At 36.9% G+C, this 14,734-nt stretch overlaps 1 protein-coding gene across 1 annotated transcript in view; it reads left to right on the plus strand.

Moving 5' to 3' along the window:
- The window catches only part of CDK14 (cyclin dependent kinase 14), a gene marked incomplete at its 3' end in the record, with an annotated part of 181,690 nt that overhangs the window by 63,157 nt on the left and 103,799 nt on the right, over nt 1-14,734 (plus strand). The window contains exon 5 of the mRNA XM_084282821.1: nt 5,996-6,058. Within this exon, the coding sequence (XP_084138947.1) occupies nt 5,996-6,058 (63 nt within the window). The remainder of the gene's footprint in view (nt 1-5,995; nt 6,059-14,734) is intronic.

The raw sequence follows: 14,734 nt of genomic DNA on the forward strand, positions 1-14,734 counted from the left end.
GTTCACAAGCCCCGGGCTCTCCATGCATTTCAGCTTCAAAAATGACAGCTGAAACCAATTAGGCAGAATTATGGGACAGCGAAGTCACATGTAGATTTATCATCACTGAGGATGAGGAGGGAAAGGGAATGTATTGCATGGGAAGTAGAAATGGCTAATTTAATTAGAAGAGAATGATGGTCACATTATTATGGGAAAGGGCTGGCGAAGTAGAGCTTATTTCATGTCATTGGCCATGCCTTTAAAAGGAGATGTCTTTCTCTTTGTCTGAAAATATTTTATGTTGGCTAGTAGAGTCTCTGATTTCTGAACAAGATAGTTGAACAAATTTGACATTCAAGCATAGAGCATATCTGAGGACATTTATAGCTTGTGGTTTACTCATCTATTCATAATTCAAATTCTTTCTTCAAGGAGAGAGGGGAGGAGTCTGTATTGTCAACATTTGTCTCATTCTTTTTTCCTGTTTGCATACCCTCTTTCTTCCAGAAGTAGAATGCAATGTATGTAAACCTCAGTTCAGCTGTATAAATATCAGCCTGGTTTCTTTTCCTGTCAGCAGATGACTATGCACAGTATGCTCACAAACACACATGCATGTGTCTGCTAACATAAACCAGTCTTACTGAATAGAAGTGACCTTCATACACTTATTCACTGCCACAAATTTAAAGCAAAACCCAAATAAGTTTTTTCCATGTGAACCCAAAGTTGATATTTCGTAAGGTAAACATAAGGTAATTATATTTCATAAATAAATAAAAACACTTCATAAGGTAAACTTTTTGTGCTATTCTTATGGTAGTTTGTGGTATGGGGAAGTGATGAACTTCACAGAAAGAGCACATGAGCATGTTCTGCTTTTAAATAGTACTATGTTTGTGTTTTTTTTTTTTTCTTATTATTCCTTGACCTAAGCTTGATTTTAATTGACCCTTTTATAGCTTTATTTTTTTTTTCTTTAGACTGTATATTTATGTTAGACAACTTACTTAATTTATTTTCTTGTACATACAGGATTTGAGATACTTGTCTCCATCATATGGAGGAAAGTATTTGAAACTTACTGAATTTGGAGTGGATCAAAAATGGACATTCTCTTATGTCCTTCTACATACAGTTTAGAAATGGAAGGGTGGAAATAGCCTGTCTTAGTGTGAGTTTTCTCTTCCCTGTCCTAGGAGGCCTTGTGCAGTGTCTGTCCTTACCAGAACTCATGCTGCCCGTCCAGGGAGGGTCAAGGCACTTGCAGAGGTTTCCTAGTGGAGGTCTAGTTACTTGAGATGGGCACTGAGGGATGGGTTTGTGTTTTATCTTGTTGAGAGAGGTAGCACATATGCTTGACATGCCTTCTCAGGGACATGGAGCTGTATGTGCCAGAACCTTACATTTGGGTCACATCCCTGGAGCAATGATCTTCTGGTATGATTTAGCAAAATACAACTCTTTGAAGTAATAAAATGCCAAAGTGTGTTGTGGGTGGCATTTAGCTATGATTTTGAAAATTTCCCCAAATTTGTTCAAGTGATAGGCCTCAGAAAAACTGCCATTTGCACTTGAGACCTATGTCTGAAAACTCCCTCTCCCCTCACAAAGACGGCTTTCACAACTTTTTAATAATGTAAATTGCATCCACAGAGCAAGTGAATTTGCTTCTGGAGGAGGAGGAGGCAGTAGTGGGAGGAGAGATCAAATTGTTTACTTGAAGCATAACAGATTTTGCACAAAATGTTGTTGTGTTAGTGATGTGGCAAAGTCAAGTTATTAAAAATTAGTGGGTGCAAAAGTAAACGTTGTGTGTGCAATCTCCTTTTGCCATCCTTGTGGAAGAGCCTGTTGTGTAGATTTGCAGGGGACTGTGTAGTGAAGGCATGGCCTGGTGCTTATTTGACTTTATTGCACTTTTTTTTTTTTTTTTTTTTTTGTGGATGCCACAGTAGAAATTGTCATCATAGCCACCATTTTATGATGTTGTTGCGAGTTGTCTGCATCAAAATTCAGAAACGACCGACTTCTGCTGTCCCACATGAGATTCTGTCTCCCTTAAAAAGTGTTTTATCCTCACACCTGTAACTGATGTCAGTCAAAACACAGAATGCCAAATACTCAGAAAAGTCAAAAACAAAGTGCTTTATATTGAGTTCCCCAAATCAGTGTTACTTAGGACTATTTTCCCTTTGCTTTAGTTCCCTACCTGATAAAAAGGAGTAATGCCACAGCTCCCCTGAATTGCTCTCAAAGTCATTTATGTTTGTGAAGCATGTGAATAGAGTAGCAATAAACAGGGCAGGAAAGCCTGTGAGATTAATATTTCTGCCTTCAAAGTAATAAATAAGCCAGAGACTTCAAGCTGTGTGAGAAAGGAAAGGGAAAAAAAGGAAAATCAACAACACAAAAACAGAACAGCTGTTCTGTAATCAAGTACTCCTATTCTGTTCAGTGAGTATGTCTTATCTGGCAAGGGGAAAGAAGTTATGTGATCACATCAAACGTTTGTAAAGTTATCATAATGTATATTCATTGAGCAAACAAACAAAAGGTTGGATAAACACTGTTAATCATGGAGTTTTCTAGCTTTTGAGTTCTTCATTGTGGAAACTTGATTTATATCTATTTAATATTTTTGTGTAGCTGTGATAAAGTGCTAACACAGGATTGGCATATATACCTGGGTAAATTAGTGGAGTTTTAAGACCAGGAATGAGGGTGATTCTGAATTTATCTAAAATATCAAATAATCTGTCAGCATGGAATTACTTGTGGTGATTTACCTGTGTTGGGGCTTAACAGTACAGCTGATAGAGTTGTTAAAAGCTAGCTTAAAGCAGAATTGGTCTAGCCAGGTCCACCTGGGATCGAGTGTCTCAATGTCTCAATGTGTGAGACAGGTATTTGCAATTACTTGGAAATCTCTGCACTGCACTTCTGCTGTATCCTGTTTCCCTGTAAGGTGTCTTCACCTCTGAGACAGTGGAAAAAGAACTGTAGAAGGTGTGTTGGTTCATTTGTTGTTTGTTTTGCTACCTTATTTCAGTATAGTTCTATGTTAGGACTGATATGTAATTGAATCTTGAGTTTTCCTTCAGAGCGTGTGTTCTATTAGACCAAGGTGCTAAGCACAGCAAAACCCCGGCCGGTGTCAAGGTGTGTCCTGCTGCATCTGCAGCTACTGTTCCACTTGGGGGAACATGGGGCCTTCTACTTTGAAATATAGTGTGAAAGGAAAAGACTTTATTCATCTATGTGGTACCATAGACATTCATGGAATATTGTTAGAAGACTACTTTTGTCCAGTTTTCTCTGTTTCCTTTTCTAATGCTTTTCTGAAACTTGCATTCATGTCGTTGTCCTCAGTGTCGCTTGAACACACAAGCACTGGAGCGGACACTTACCCGCCAAAAGGGAAAAAGGTTTTAGAAATAGCTGTCTGTGCAGCGCTGTCAGCCTTCCTGGCTATACTAATACATAATTCAATGTGCATTGAGCCCCTACCTTGGGAAAAGAATAGCAGCTGATGCTGCTTTTGCTTTCCCTCTACCCTCTTTTTTTTTTTTTTTTTTTTAGTCAGGAAAAATGGAAAAATGTTCTATAATTTTATGAGCTGCTTTCCCATTTCATAGCATAGTGTCAATTGCTCTTGTGAAACAGTTTCTAGCTTAGTTTCAGGAGGGGAAATTCTTGAAAAATTTGAAAAGAAAACACTTTGTATTTCTGTTTGCTGTCTGTCTGAAGATTTGGTAGAGGCTTCTCTGTGTGTGTAGCTTGTGTGAAGAAGAAAAAGTAAATGCCAAAAGACTGCTGCAACTGCTGCACAGTTGACTTTGTTAGTTTTCAAGAACTCTGTAGAAGCTGGTGCTTACATGAAATTTTTGGTGGATATAAGCAATCAGTTTTTGCAGGAGAGAACTACTGCTGCAGGTTATAGCAGCCTACCAGTTGAGCAGGTCCTTGATTTAGGAAGAAGTAGCGAATGGTACATGATGCAAACATGATCACGGTTGATGTTCACGTATGGAGGAAAAGCATTCAAATGATAACTGTAATATAAGGGGAAGAAGACGGTTTTATCCTCGCAGGTCATTACAAGTCTATTAGAAATAAAAAGATGACTTTTATTGCTGTTACTCATGATGTGGCTGAAAATGGTGGTCTGAGAAAGCTTTTGGTGAATAGGAAGGAACAACTAGAGGACAGCTGGGATGCTAGGGGTTCAGATGGGACCTTTAGAAGTAGCACTGGGTTTGTCTTCCTCTGGTCTGGTTTCTGTCAGCGGACTAGTTGCAAACTGCAGAAATCAATAGGAGGTGAAGGAGGCAGTAGGTTTCCCACTGAACAGGCTATGTCATTATGAAGTGCAGGGAACTGATGATCTTCTTTCAGCCAACCCAAATCAGTGAGCGTGCATTGCTGGGGAACATGTGGTAGGAATGGTATGGAGGTGCCCCAATCTCCCTGCCTGGGCATCTAAAGCAGAAATTCAGACATTTTCTTTCTTTGTTACTCCATTCACTAATACCAGCAGTTATGAATTGAAGTATTACTTACTGTTGCTTGTGTTTAGGAAGGAGCTCTGTTCTGCTGTACTTGGTGTGGTGTATCTGTTTGAGTGTGAGATTCATACAGTTCATTTTGGGACCCAAGCAATGTCCTGCAGTGGAAACACTCGCTTTCTTAAAGCCATGTAAGAACTTCTGAAAAAATGCGTTAGTGCACAATGTAGTCAATTAGTGCATCATACATCATTACAATCTTAATTCTACACATGCAGTGCATTTTCATAGTTTAAGACTTCAGAAGAGTAGAAGATGATACACAACAGTTGTGGTCAGCATTGATCTTGCATCTTAGCAGATGTAAACTTCCCTATGTAACCATACGATACTTCTCCAAGAGAGCACTAGAATGGTTCTTGGACTCAGAAATGTTGCACAGAGAAACCGCTTTGGTATGCCAAAGGCAGCTTTTTTCCAAAACTCTCACCTTGAAAACTGCTGATATTTTGTCAGTCTGTTTTGTATGTGAGGCAGGCATCGCCAAGTAGCTTTTCAAGGAATGCTGGATGATTTTTGCCAGATGTGTTCTGAAAACAGATGTGGAAGGCAGAGTCAGTCTCAGTTTTTGGTGGTTAATCCCATTAATATTTTTGCCTTGTTTATTCTGAATATAATTCCAGAAGCTGAGTTGTGCAAACAAATCAGAGAAACAAAATGCCACTTCACTGGCAGTATGCTGCTGACTCGTAGGAAAGTGAAGTACAAGAGAAGAATTTAGAGAAAATAGTGATTCCATAGTAAAAATAATAAATGCTTATTAGTAAGTAATAAATATTATAACAGTGAATAACATTAATCTATACATTGTAAGTCTACTTATTTTCTGAAAAGATTTTATGGTATATTAGCAGGGAATGTATGCAACTATAAAGTGAAAATGTAAATGTTTGAGTCTTCAGTGAGGCTATTTGCTAAAGTATCTATAATTAATAGCTGTACATGTGCACAATATGTGCTTCTTTTTGAGCTGAAAAGTATTAAATAACCTGATCTGCAGTGCCTTTGACATTTATTTTCTAAACTATTAAACCATCTTAATTTAGAATCACTATAAACTTATATTTTAAAAGGCAACATTTTAATGTGAATAATATGAGTAACATTTGAGGTTCTCCCTTAGTTTCTTCCTCTTCCACCCATATAATACCTGTATGGCATTGATGGTGATATGGTCCTTACAAGTTATAAAATGATACTGAAATTCAAATAATTAATTTATTATATACAGAGCAATGGGAAAAAAAAAAATAATTTGCATTTGGTGAATACTCAGTCAAGTTAAGATTGTTTAAAGAAAAAAAAAAAAGGAGCCTAAAGGTAAGTGGAGGGGCAGGAGGGAAAACTTATTTTCCATTTGTTCTTTCCACTCTTAAGTAAGAGGATATTTATTATTATAGTCTTACAGATATTAATACACATTTTTCCATCTGACTTTCTTTTAGCACACTGATTTATGTCAGTACATGGACAAACATCCTGGAGGGCTTCATCCAGAAAATGTGAAGGTAAGAGTCAAAAAGAGAACACATTCAAGGCATGCACAGTAATGATGACTGTACAGAAAAAGTCCAATCAGTGGTTTCATTGAAGCTGATCATTATCTAAAGTGAAAATGATCAGCATATGAAGTACTTTTATTTTTTTTTCTTTAAAAATAAAAATATTTGAAAGTTCTTATAAGAAGAACTTGTTAGAAGTCTTTAAAACTGATTCCAAGTCAGGATAGTGTTCCAATGTTGGTAACCCCTCTCCTCCATTCAAACATTGGCTCTTAAGACAAACAATACTGTCTTAAAGCACCTGAGCAAATATATTTTAGGCTTTCAGTACTAGATCTTCAGTGAGGTAAGTCATTGTAGGTTCACAGAATTTGAGGGAACTATTGTGAGTTATATTAGGTGAATGTACTTCTTTTTACATGAACATATAAAATCTTTTCACCTGTGTTATTTTGATTAGGTATTTTCGTAGCTGATCTCACAGTTTTTCTGTTTTTCTTCTGTTCTGAGGTAGATATTAAGAATCACTGTGCAGAAAGGGGGCCGTTATTAGAAGGATTTAATGAATAAATAGATTTGTAGAGACTTGATCCAGTTACTTTCTGGGAATTAAGCCAAATTATTTTAACATAAAAGGGAAGCCAGTCAGACATGCAGAGTGTGTCTTCTGTGTATAGATCACACAGATGATATTTGTTACACTTGTCTTGCACTTTGACATCATTCCCTTTGTTGTTCTACTTTGGAAGTGCTTAAATCTTCACTTGTCATACTGAGCATTTTATTCCAGTATTTGTTTTCCTGAACGCAGAAATTGAGAAATTAATGGAAAACATATTTTTTCTGGAAAATTAAAAATTTAGTAGAGAACTCAAAGTTTAGTGTAAGAAAACAAAATATTTTAAATGAGGATTTTTTTTTTTGCAATACCTCATAATTGTTGTACATCAATTAGTTGTATAACATTGATGAATTTTCTGTGCTCATTCACTGAGAAATGATGTGCAGTATATTAAATTAAATGAGAATGACTGCCATCAAAAAACAAATGGTACAATTCCTCCTTATCGTGTATGTTTGGCCAATCTAAAAAAAACAAACAAACAAAATAAATATTTTTGAACAGATGATGTGAATGCTGCAAGATAACATCCTTGTGATGTATGACTGTTGCTTAAACATTTTGGTAGTGTGGACAGGAAAAACACAGGTGTCCTCTCAATTCCTCTGTGAGTGCAGGACTTGGACACATGGTGGTGGGTGAGGTGGAACCTGCTTTTCCATCGCTAGAGCTTCCGAGCTTTCCTTGCTGCTCGGTTTCATAACCTTAGTTTCATGTGCTGAATATGCTTGTTAAAACACTGGCTCTGTGCTTCATTTCCCTATGTAGAAACCTGAACATTCAGCTCTGAGAGGTTTGGGATAAGCTAAGATTAGTTTTGAAAGTCCTTTGTGCCGTTTCACACTCAAAGGAATGCTCCAAGGCTGCAGCGCTGTATAACTTAAGATGTAATATGCAGTAGACATAGTAGCTGTAATTGTTCCCCAATGAGAGGACATCGTAATTCACATAACTACTTTTTCTTGACAATATCAGGGTCCACTGAGCTTGTCTTTGAGGAGGATAGCCTACACGGGTAATTGGGCTTGCTAATGCATCACTCCCCTAAATCCTGAGTTACCTGTCTTCTAAAGCATATTTATTGCAGAAACTATATATAATTGTGGAGGCAGAAAGAAGATTTAGCAGGAAAGCTTTGGTGCTAAGCTGGCTAGCTGCTCTATAGGTGCTGCTGAATGGGGAGGGAATTGCAGCAACAGCTTTTCCCTTTCCAAGCTTGCTGCAGCTGTCTTTACAATCTAAGAGCAGTATTCAGCAGCACTTCTGAAGTTTATGGGCACGTTAGAAATATTTCTCTGAGTAGCCAAGTGTAGAGTCTGATGTACTGCTAGTTCAATTTTTTTAATGGCCAGTTGTATTATTAAAAAAAAGAAACTGGTATAAAAAGGGAGAAAACATAGAGAAGTGGAAGCAAATGAATCTGCCCTTCTGCAACAAGCATCCCATTGGAGAAATAAAATTACCATTTTCTGTTAAATAATATTAATGAAGATTGTATATATTTAGTAATATCTCTTACCAGGCCAGCAGCCAAAGCTAGCTTTAATTTATAACAGTAATTACTAAAACCTAATGTGGTGTTTGGAGCTCCTACCAATCTAAAACTGAATTAATCTGTCTGGGATTTTCAGTGAAATCTTTACCTGCTCTCAGACTCCGTGTCAAAAATACCTGCTCAGCCAAACACACAAAGGTTTTCTTCAGCTGGGGGGACAGGCTGTGCAGAAAGGAAGGAAGGAACCCAGTCACAAACACTAACAACTCCCAGATCTCAGCAAGCATGCCAATTAAAAGTTTGCATCACTCTTGTCTTGCAGAAGAGATATGATGGTTACTGCATAATATCTCAACGCTTTGTTGCACTGTACTCAATTTGTTAACGCACGTAATCACAGTTCTGAGGCTTTGTCACCTATTTTTGTTCTTGCTTCTGGACACAGTTGTCTATCTGGAGCTCTAGTTGATGTTTAAGGGTTGAACTGAGCCATGTTAATTAGCCTTCTCTCCCTGCCAGACCCTTCTTGCTAGAGGTCCTTCAGGAATTTCAGTTTCAGAATTGTAGACAGTGTTTGTTCAGAATCACTGGTTATGTGATCCACAGATCCATTTTTAAAAACTTCCAGTTGAGCAATTAAATTCCAGTGGCAACAAATTAGTCTCAGCTCTCTGGGGCTAACCTGTGGGATTAAGCCATTGATGCTCCCTGCTTTTTAATTCTTTAATTGATGAAACTGCGGACTACTGATGGATATTCATTTCCTTTCTGTCTTGTTGCAAGCTATTATAAATACAAAACCAGGTAATCTTTCTTTTTCCAAAGAATGCTGTACATTATTTCCTGTAAAACAGTACTTTTGCAGAAGCAAAGCCATTATTTGCTTATGTTTTGGTTTCTATGGCACATGTTCATCCTAATTATATTTCTGAATTTTCTCCATATTTACAAGATAAAGACAACACTGTTCCCTCAGGCTTACTTTAAGATGAGGAACTGTAAATAGAATAAAAATCCAAATTACTTTGATGGACACACATACTGCTGTCCCCTTGGGTCTTGTGTTTGACACTGCCTTTCTTTGTGATAGGCTTCAGATGGGCTATTTGCTGTCACTTAAATATTTTAAATAAAGAATAAGCAGAATATACAAGTATTTGGAAATATAGAGAACATCTTAATTTGCAGTTGTAAGAGTCTTGGGAAAGTATGTTTAAGCAAAAAAAAAAATAAAAAATGTTTTCTAATGTATCAGGCTTAGCTTTTTTAGTGGGGTGTTGTTTTCACACATCATGATTTCAGAATTTTCTACTTCTGTATGAAAGCCCAAGCCTTACAAAAAGCATGAGGATTTAAGCCCTTCAAAGAATTTGTGTGTGAGGCTGTGAAGCTATTATCTAATATAGTTTTAAGTATACCTGTCCCTGAGAATGTTAAACCAAGTATCCTGATGAAAAAATGTGGTTAGGTGCCTGCAACTTCTCTATTAGCTAGAAGGAAAATTGGCAAAAAGTAATAGTTTCAGTCCACAGATTTTGTTAGTTCCAAATACAGAGTTGTATACATCTTTTGGTAGCTACCAAGGCTGTATATCTACCATTTATTTATAACTATGTTAATATACTGTGTGATATTACAACTGGAGGTGAGGAATGAGAAAAGATTCCTCACCTCTAGATTCAATAAGTCCTGGTTTATAGTAGGTGCAGACTCCTCTTCTTTAGTTTTGAAGATGTCTTACTTAGTTTTTCCAAAAGTGAAGGTAGGCAATGTATCTTAAGTACATGGCCCCACATGTAAGTTATGCCCTGTTCTGTTTCTGGTGGAAGCTACTGCTGCAGCCTGGATGGAGCTGAGAGCTGCTATCTTTTGTAGGTGCATCTTGTGTGGAGCTCGCCAAGCTCCAAAATGTGGTGGTTGTGGCAAATGGAGGTACAAGGCTTACTCCTGACTGTCCTGACTATTCATTCTGGTCCAAACTGAAATCTGTACTGCAGGCTTCCTCTGCTACTGCTCATGCCTCTTGGACCCTTGAAATAATCTGGGTTGCTTCCTACAGAAGAAACTCAAGTGGTCACAGCAGCAAACTGACTGCCAGTTGGTTTTCATGATGATCTTCATTCTGATTTGTGCCTCTTTCTGTCTGGTGCAAGGCCACCTCCCCCAGCCTTTTCCATTTTCTTCTGGGTTCTCCTGAGACACTGTTTGCAGCTGTCTATAAATGGCTTTTGTTTTGTAAACTTATAGTTTAATTTTTAAATACTTTTTTCTACACTTCAGCACATCCTGTGAAAATGTATCACACTGCTAAAACTTTTTTTTTTTTTTAACCTTTGAAATAGTAGCTCTATTTAACTGTATCTTTTACTTCATTTTATGGCATTCCTAGCTGCATTTCATTTTTATCTACACATAAGATCATTTTTTCATTTGGATGTGCTTGTTGTAGCTGAATCAATTTTCTGTAACTCCTATCATTGGTGAACAAGTGGAGTGTAGGCTCGCATCTGTCATGCCTGCATTGCCTGTTTGCATCCCTGCCTTAAAAATAAATATATTTATGAAAGCTGTTTTGCTTTTTAATTAGTGATGCTGCATTGAAATAGCTGCAGTCTTTTGGGAAAAGCATCCATAGTTTTTTCTCTCTGCCTTTTTTTCTCTGCTGGCAGCTTTAGAGGTAATATTACTTTTTATGAGCATTTGACTTCAATAAAATATCTTTGACAAAATAAAAAGACACTTGCCCCTGACCCACCATTCCGCAATCTGTGCAACACCAGACTGAGTGACAATGTGGTTGTCATCCAGACAAAAACTGTCTCTGTCTCTTAAAATCACTCACTAAATCTTTTACTTCAGGCAACTTGGAAGGCTCCTATCATCTACTGTGACTAGAGGGAGAAGGAACTTCCAGTTTGTTCTTCTTCCAGCTAATATTGCTGCTCTGATTTCTTCTTCTCCCTGGACACCTTTTTTTTTTTTTTCCCAGGGCCAAAAAGCAGTAAGGAGAAATATACAGGTCCTGTTGATGAACTTTGCATGCAGGGAACAGGAATATTTAGCCTTCTCCCAGGAGCTCTTATCCATCTCAATTCTGAGCCTTCCTTGTTCCTAGGAAGAGAGATGCAGCAGTATTCCATGTACAATTTATGGGCATGTTTTGAAGCAAAACCTGAACCAGCCAAGCCCTATCTCCACCCACAACCTTCAGAAGTGTGTTTTACACTTGTCTTTACTCACTATAAGACTGAAGGTCTGTGGCAGAGAAAATAACTCACTTTAAAGGTGGCATGTGATATCTGTGGCAAAGTATGGGTAATGAATTTCCAATGACTGACAGTGCTGTAAACTCTGGTACAAATATGCTTAAAATTAAGAAAGAAAGGGAAAAAAAAAAAAAAAAAAAAAAAAAAAACAGTTTCAGTCTTAAAACTATTACAAAAACAGTTTAAAAGAAAAATAATTAATAGGCATTATCGGAACATAATGGGGTGCTTTAACATTTGTCTGTGCTAAGTGCTCAGAAAGAGATCAGTCAACTTTTTAGTGCTCTGAGTTAACAAAAACGAACAAAACTCCTGAATCAAATATGCCAAAAATATTGGATTTATTAAATCATGGTTTTATTACTGACCTCCTAAACAAGATGAAGTGTGGGATGAATTGAAAATGTTGAAATACAGTGAACATTATGTGATGTTATCAAAAATCTCAGGCTTACTCTGGCACTTCAGTCACTTGCAGTATTCATTTATTCTTCTCCATACTGCGGTGCTGTGAACATTATCCTTAGCTAGTGGTTGTAGTTTTTAAAGTAGAATCTGTGCTTGACAAGATGAATAATTTTGGCTCATTTAATGACTAATGTGAAAATTAATAATCTGAGTCAAAGCTATCGGGTAGTTGTCATCATATGTCTTTTGTAAACATAAATATTTGTAATTGAATTGATTACTGTTGTAGAATAATCTGAATCACAAAGGATAGGGGAGCATTCAGAACAGGGAAGGATTAGGTAACATATTTAAGCTACACAACACTGAATTGGATGTGCAGCTGCTGAAACTTTGGCAGTCGCAAAGCATTACAGGCTCTTGCTAAAGGCTCTTACTAAGCAGAAACGCAGAAACTCCATTCATGATTAGTAATATATAAAAACATATGCTTGTAACTAAAGCATAGTATCCAAAAAGTATGATACAAATTATACTTTTTTTTTTTTTTTTTTTTCCCCTGGATTTTTGTTGTGGCCTCCCTGTTGTGCTTCTGTTTTCTTTTCATCACGTGATTGGTTTGTGGTATGCTTTGAGGGAGATGTACGCTGAACCACAGGCAGGGCCTGCCCTGCATCTGTGTGGCACAAATGTGGGACAAAGTGATGTTGGAGAAGTTGTGGCATGTGAGCACGTATGTGTATTAGTGGTGTCTGACCAGAAGGTTGACTGCTATAGACTTAGGTACACTGGAGCTGGGCAGGTAAATCCTGATAGTCTATCTGGCTATGGTGAATTTTCATATCTTGTTTCACCCATCTCATTGACACCCAGAAATCTGGCAAAAACAATCTTTTACTCTAAAGTGAATGCATAGTATGGTGGTCCTTTTAATTTTATCGGTCATTACTGGAAGCAAATCAAATTAATGTCACGCTTTTGAAATCCCCTACTCACTGAAATTAGCGATGCTGCCGATGTAGAGCTGAATTAAAAATGTATTCAAACAGATATGCTAAGTAGGAAGCGAAGCTGCTTAATGTGGTTGAGAAGTTGCTATTTTTCATTCCTCATTCAGAGAACAAGCAGGTGTACGGCAGACAGAATAATGTTATGCCAAATTAAGGTTGTCTTTTACACATGGCATTGAGAATTGATTATTTAAATTAGACTTTTTAGTTATCAGACATTAAATATGGCATCAGCATTTCACTCTACTTTATGTCAGTCTTGTCACTTCAAGTAATGATTTGATAATATGCACAACTGTGAACAGTAAATGCAGAATCTTTATCAGTGTGTTAAAATTCACGCTAGAAGAATGTCACTTTTATATTTACTGCAGTGAGAAATGTGTGCAAACCCTAAACTGAAATGAGTGTGTGCATGTGTAATTTATTGTCTGTATGAACATAGTTCACATATGGCAAAAAAAAAAAAAATACGGCTGAAGAAAACACTTTCTTTCTGTGTCTAAAAATTGTTGAGGCACCAATTGCCACCCTGACCTAGTTCAGCATGGGAGTGAGTTGATAAAAGGGAGAAAAGGAAATTTAATTATTTCATTAGAATTGAATTTTATTTTTACATTTGCCATTCAGGAGTAAGAATCTGAAAGTGTCTTCTACTTATTGAACATTAGCAGATGACTCTAACTGATCATAAGGGAGTGTCTTTATATTCAGTTAATTAAGCACACCTTCCTCCTTGCAAATGACTGTAGTTGAACCCAAAGGGGAGAAAAAATGATTAAAAGAACATCAAAGAGAATAGAAGTTAGCCAATTAACACTTCACAGTCTCTTTTCTGTACGGTTCTGCTTGCCAGTAAGTAGAAAAGTCTATAATATATATATATATTAAATTTTATGATCTATATTCCCAGTGGCTGTATTGTTATGTATTTCTTCTTGAAACTGTCTTTGGTAAGACTCTTATGTAAGGAAGGCAGAAGCAAGTTAGAAGCCTTTAAAAATGCTTTTTGGAGAGAAGTATTTTAAAATTCTTTTTGAGAGAACTCAGTTGGTTTCAGGGAGGTCAAATAGGAGTAACTTTAATTGAAATAAAGCTTATTATGATTATCAAAATCGATCTGATTCAAATGGATAGCATTTTTTTTTATTCAGATAAGTTCCTTTATTCTTCAGGATGCAAAGTCATCTCAAGTTAACACTGTCCCTGAAATTTCTTCTTGTGACTATTTAAGCAAGAGAGTCTACAAAGCTTTGACCTAAAAAGTTCAGTATTTCCCCAGGACATTTTTAGAAATGAAAAGTTGCATTTTATCCTGTGGATATTATCCTGTTTGGAAAGAGATAATAGAGATAATAGCAAGCCAGCAGTGGTAAAAAATAAAAAAAATAATAAAAAAAAATGCTTTATCAGCTTTTGACTTGCTAGCCAAAGTCACACAGGTATATTTCTCATTGCCTCGGTGATAATACATCTTACCAGGTAGGTTTTTTTTCTGTATTGTATTGGTTTAAAACAACTGGATCTAAAATTCCCAAGCAACATAGTAAACTCAAACCTAGTTGAGCATAATGTTCAGTTGAGTTTATTTCTAAGGCTGTGCGATTGTACTGCGTGGATTCATTACCTCCTTTTGCCTTTGTAAATAGCCAGTAATTCACAGAAGCCTTATCCTCTGGAGGACAGGGAGAAGTATGTTGGTTCCAATCATGAAGTGTCCAGGGTTGGGTTACTTTTACAGGTATTTTTAGATTTGATGGCCTATTAAGACTGAGTATGATATCGATTGATGCTGAATACACACTAGAGAATTCAAATTATTATGTGATACCCAGCTGGTGTGCTTTAATATGTACAGCGAGCAGGAGCATGTGTGTTATT

This window comes from Netta rufina, assembly GCF_964035555.1.
Source record: "Netta rufina genome assembly, chromosome: 2".
In the NCBI taxonomy this organism is placed as follows: Eukaryota; Metazoa; Chordata; class Aves; order Anseriformes; family Anatidae; genus Netta; species Netta rufina.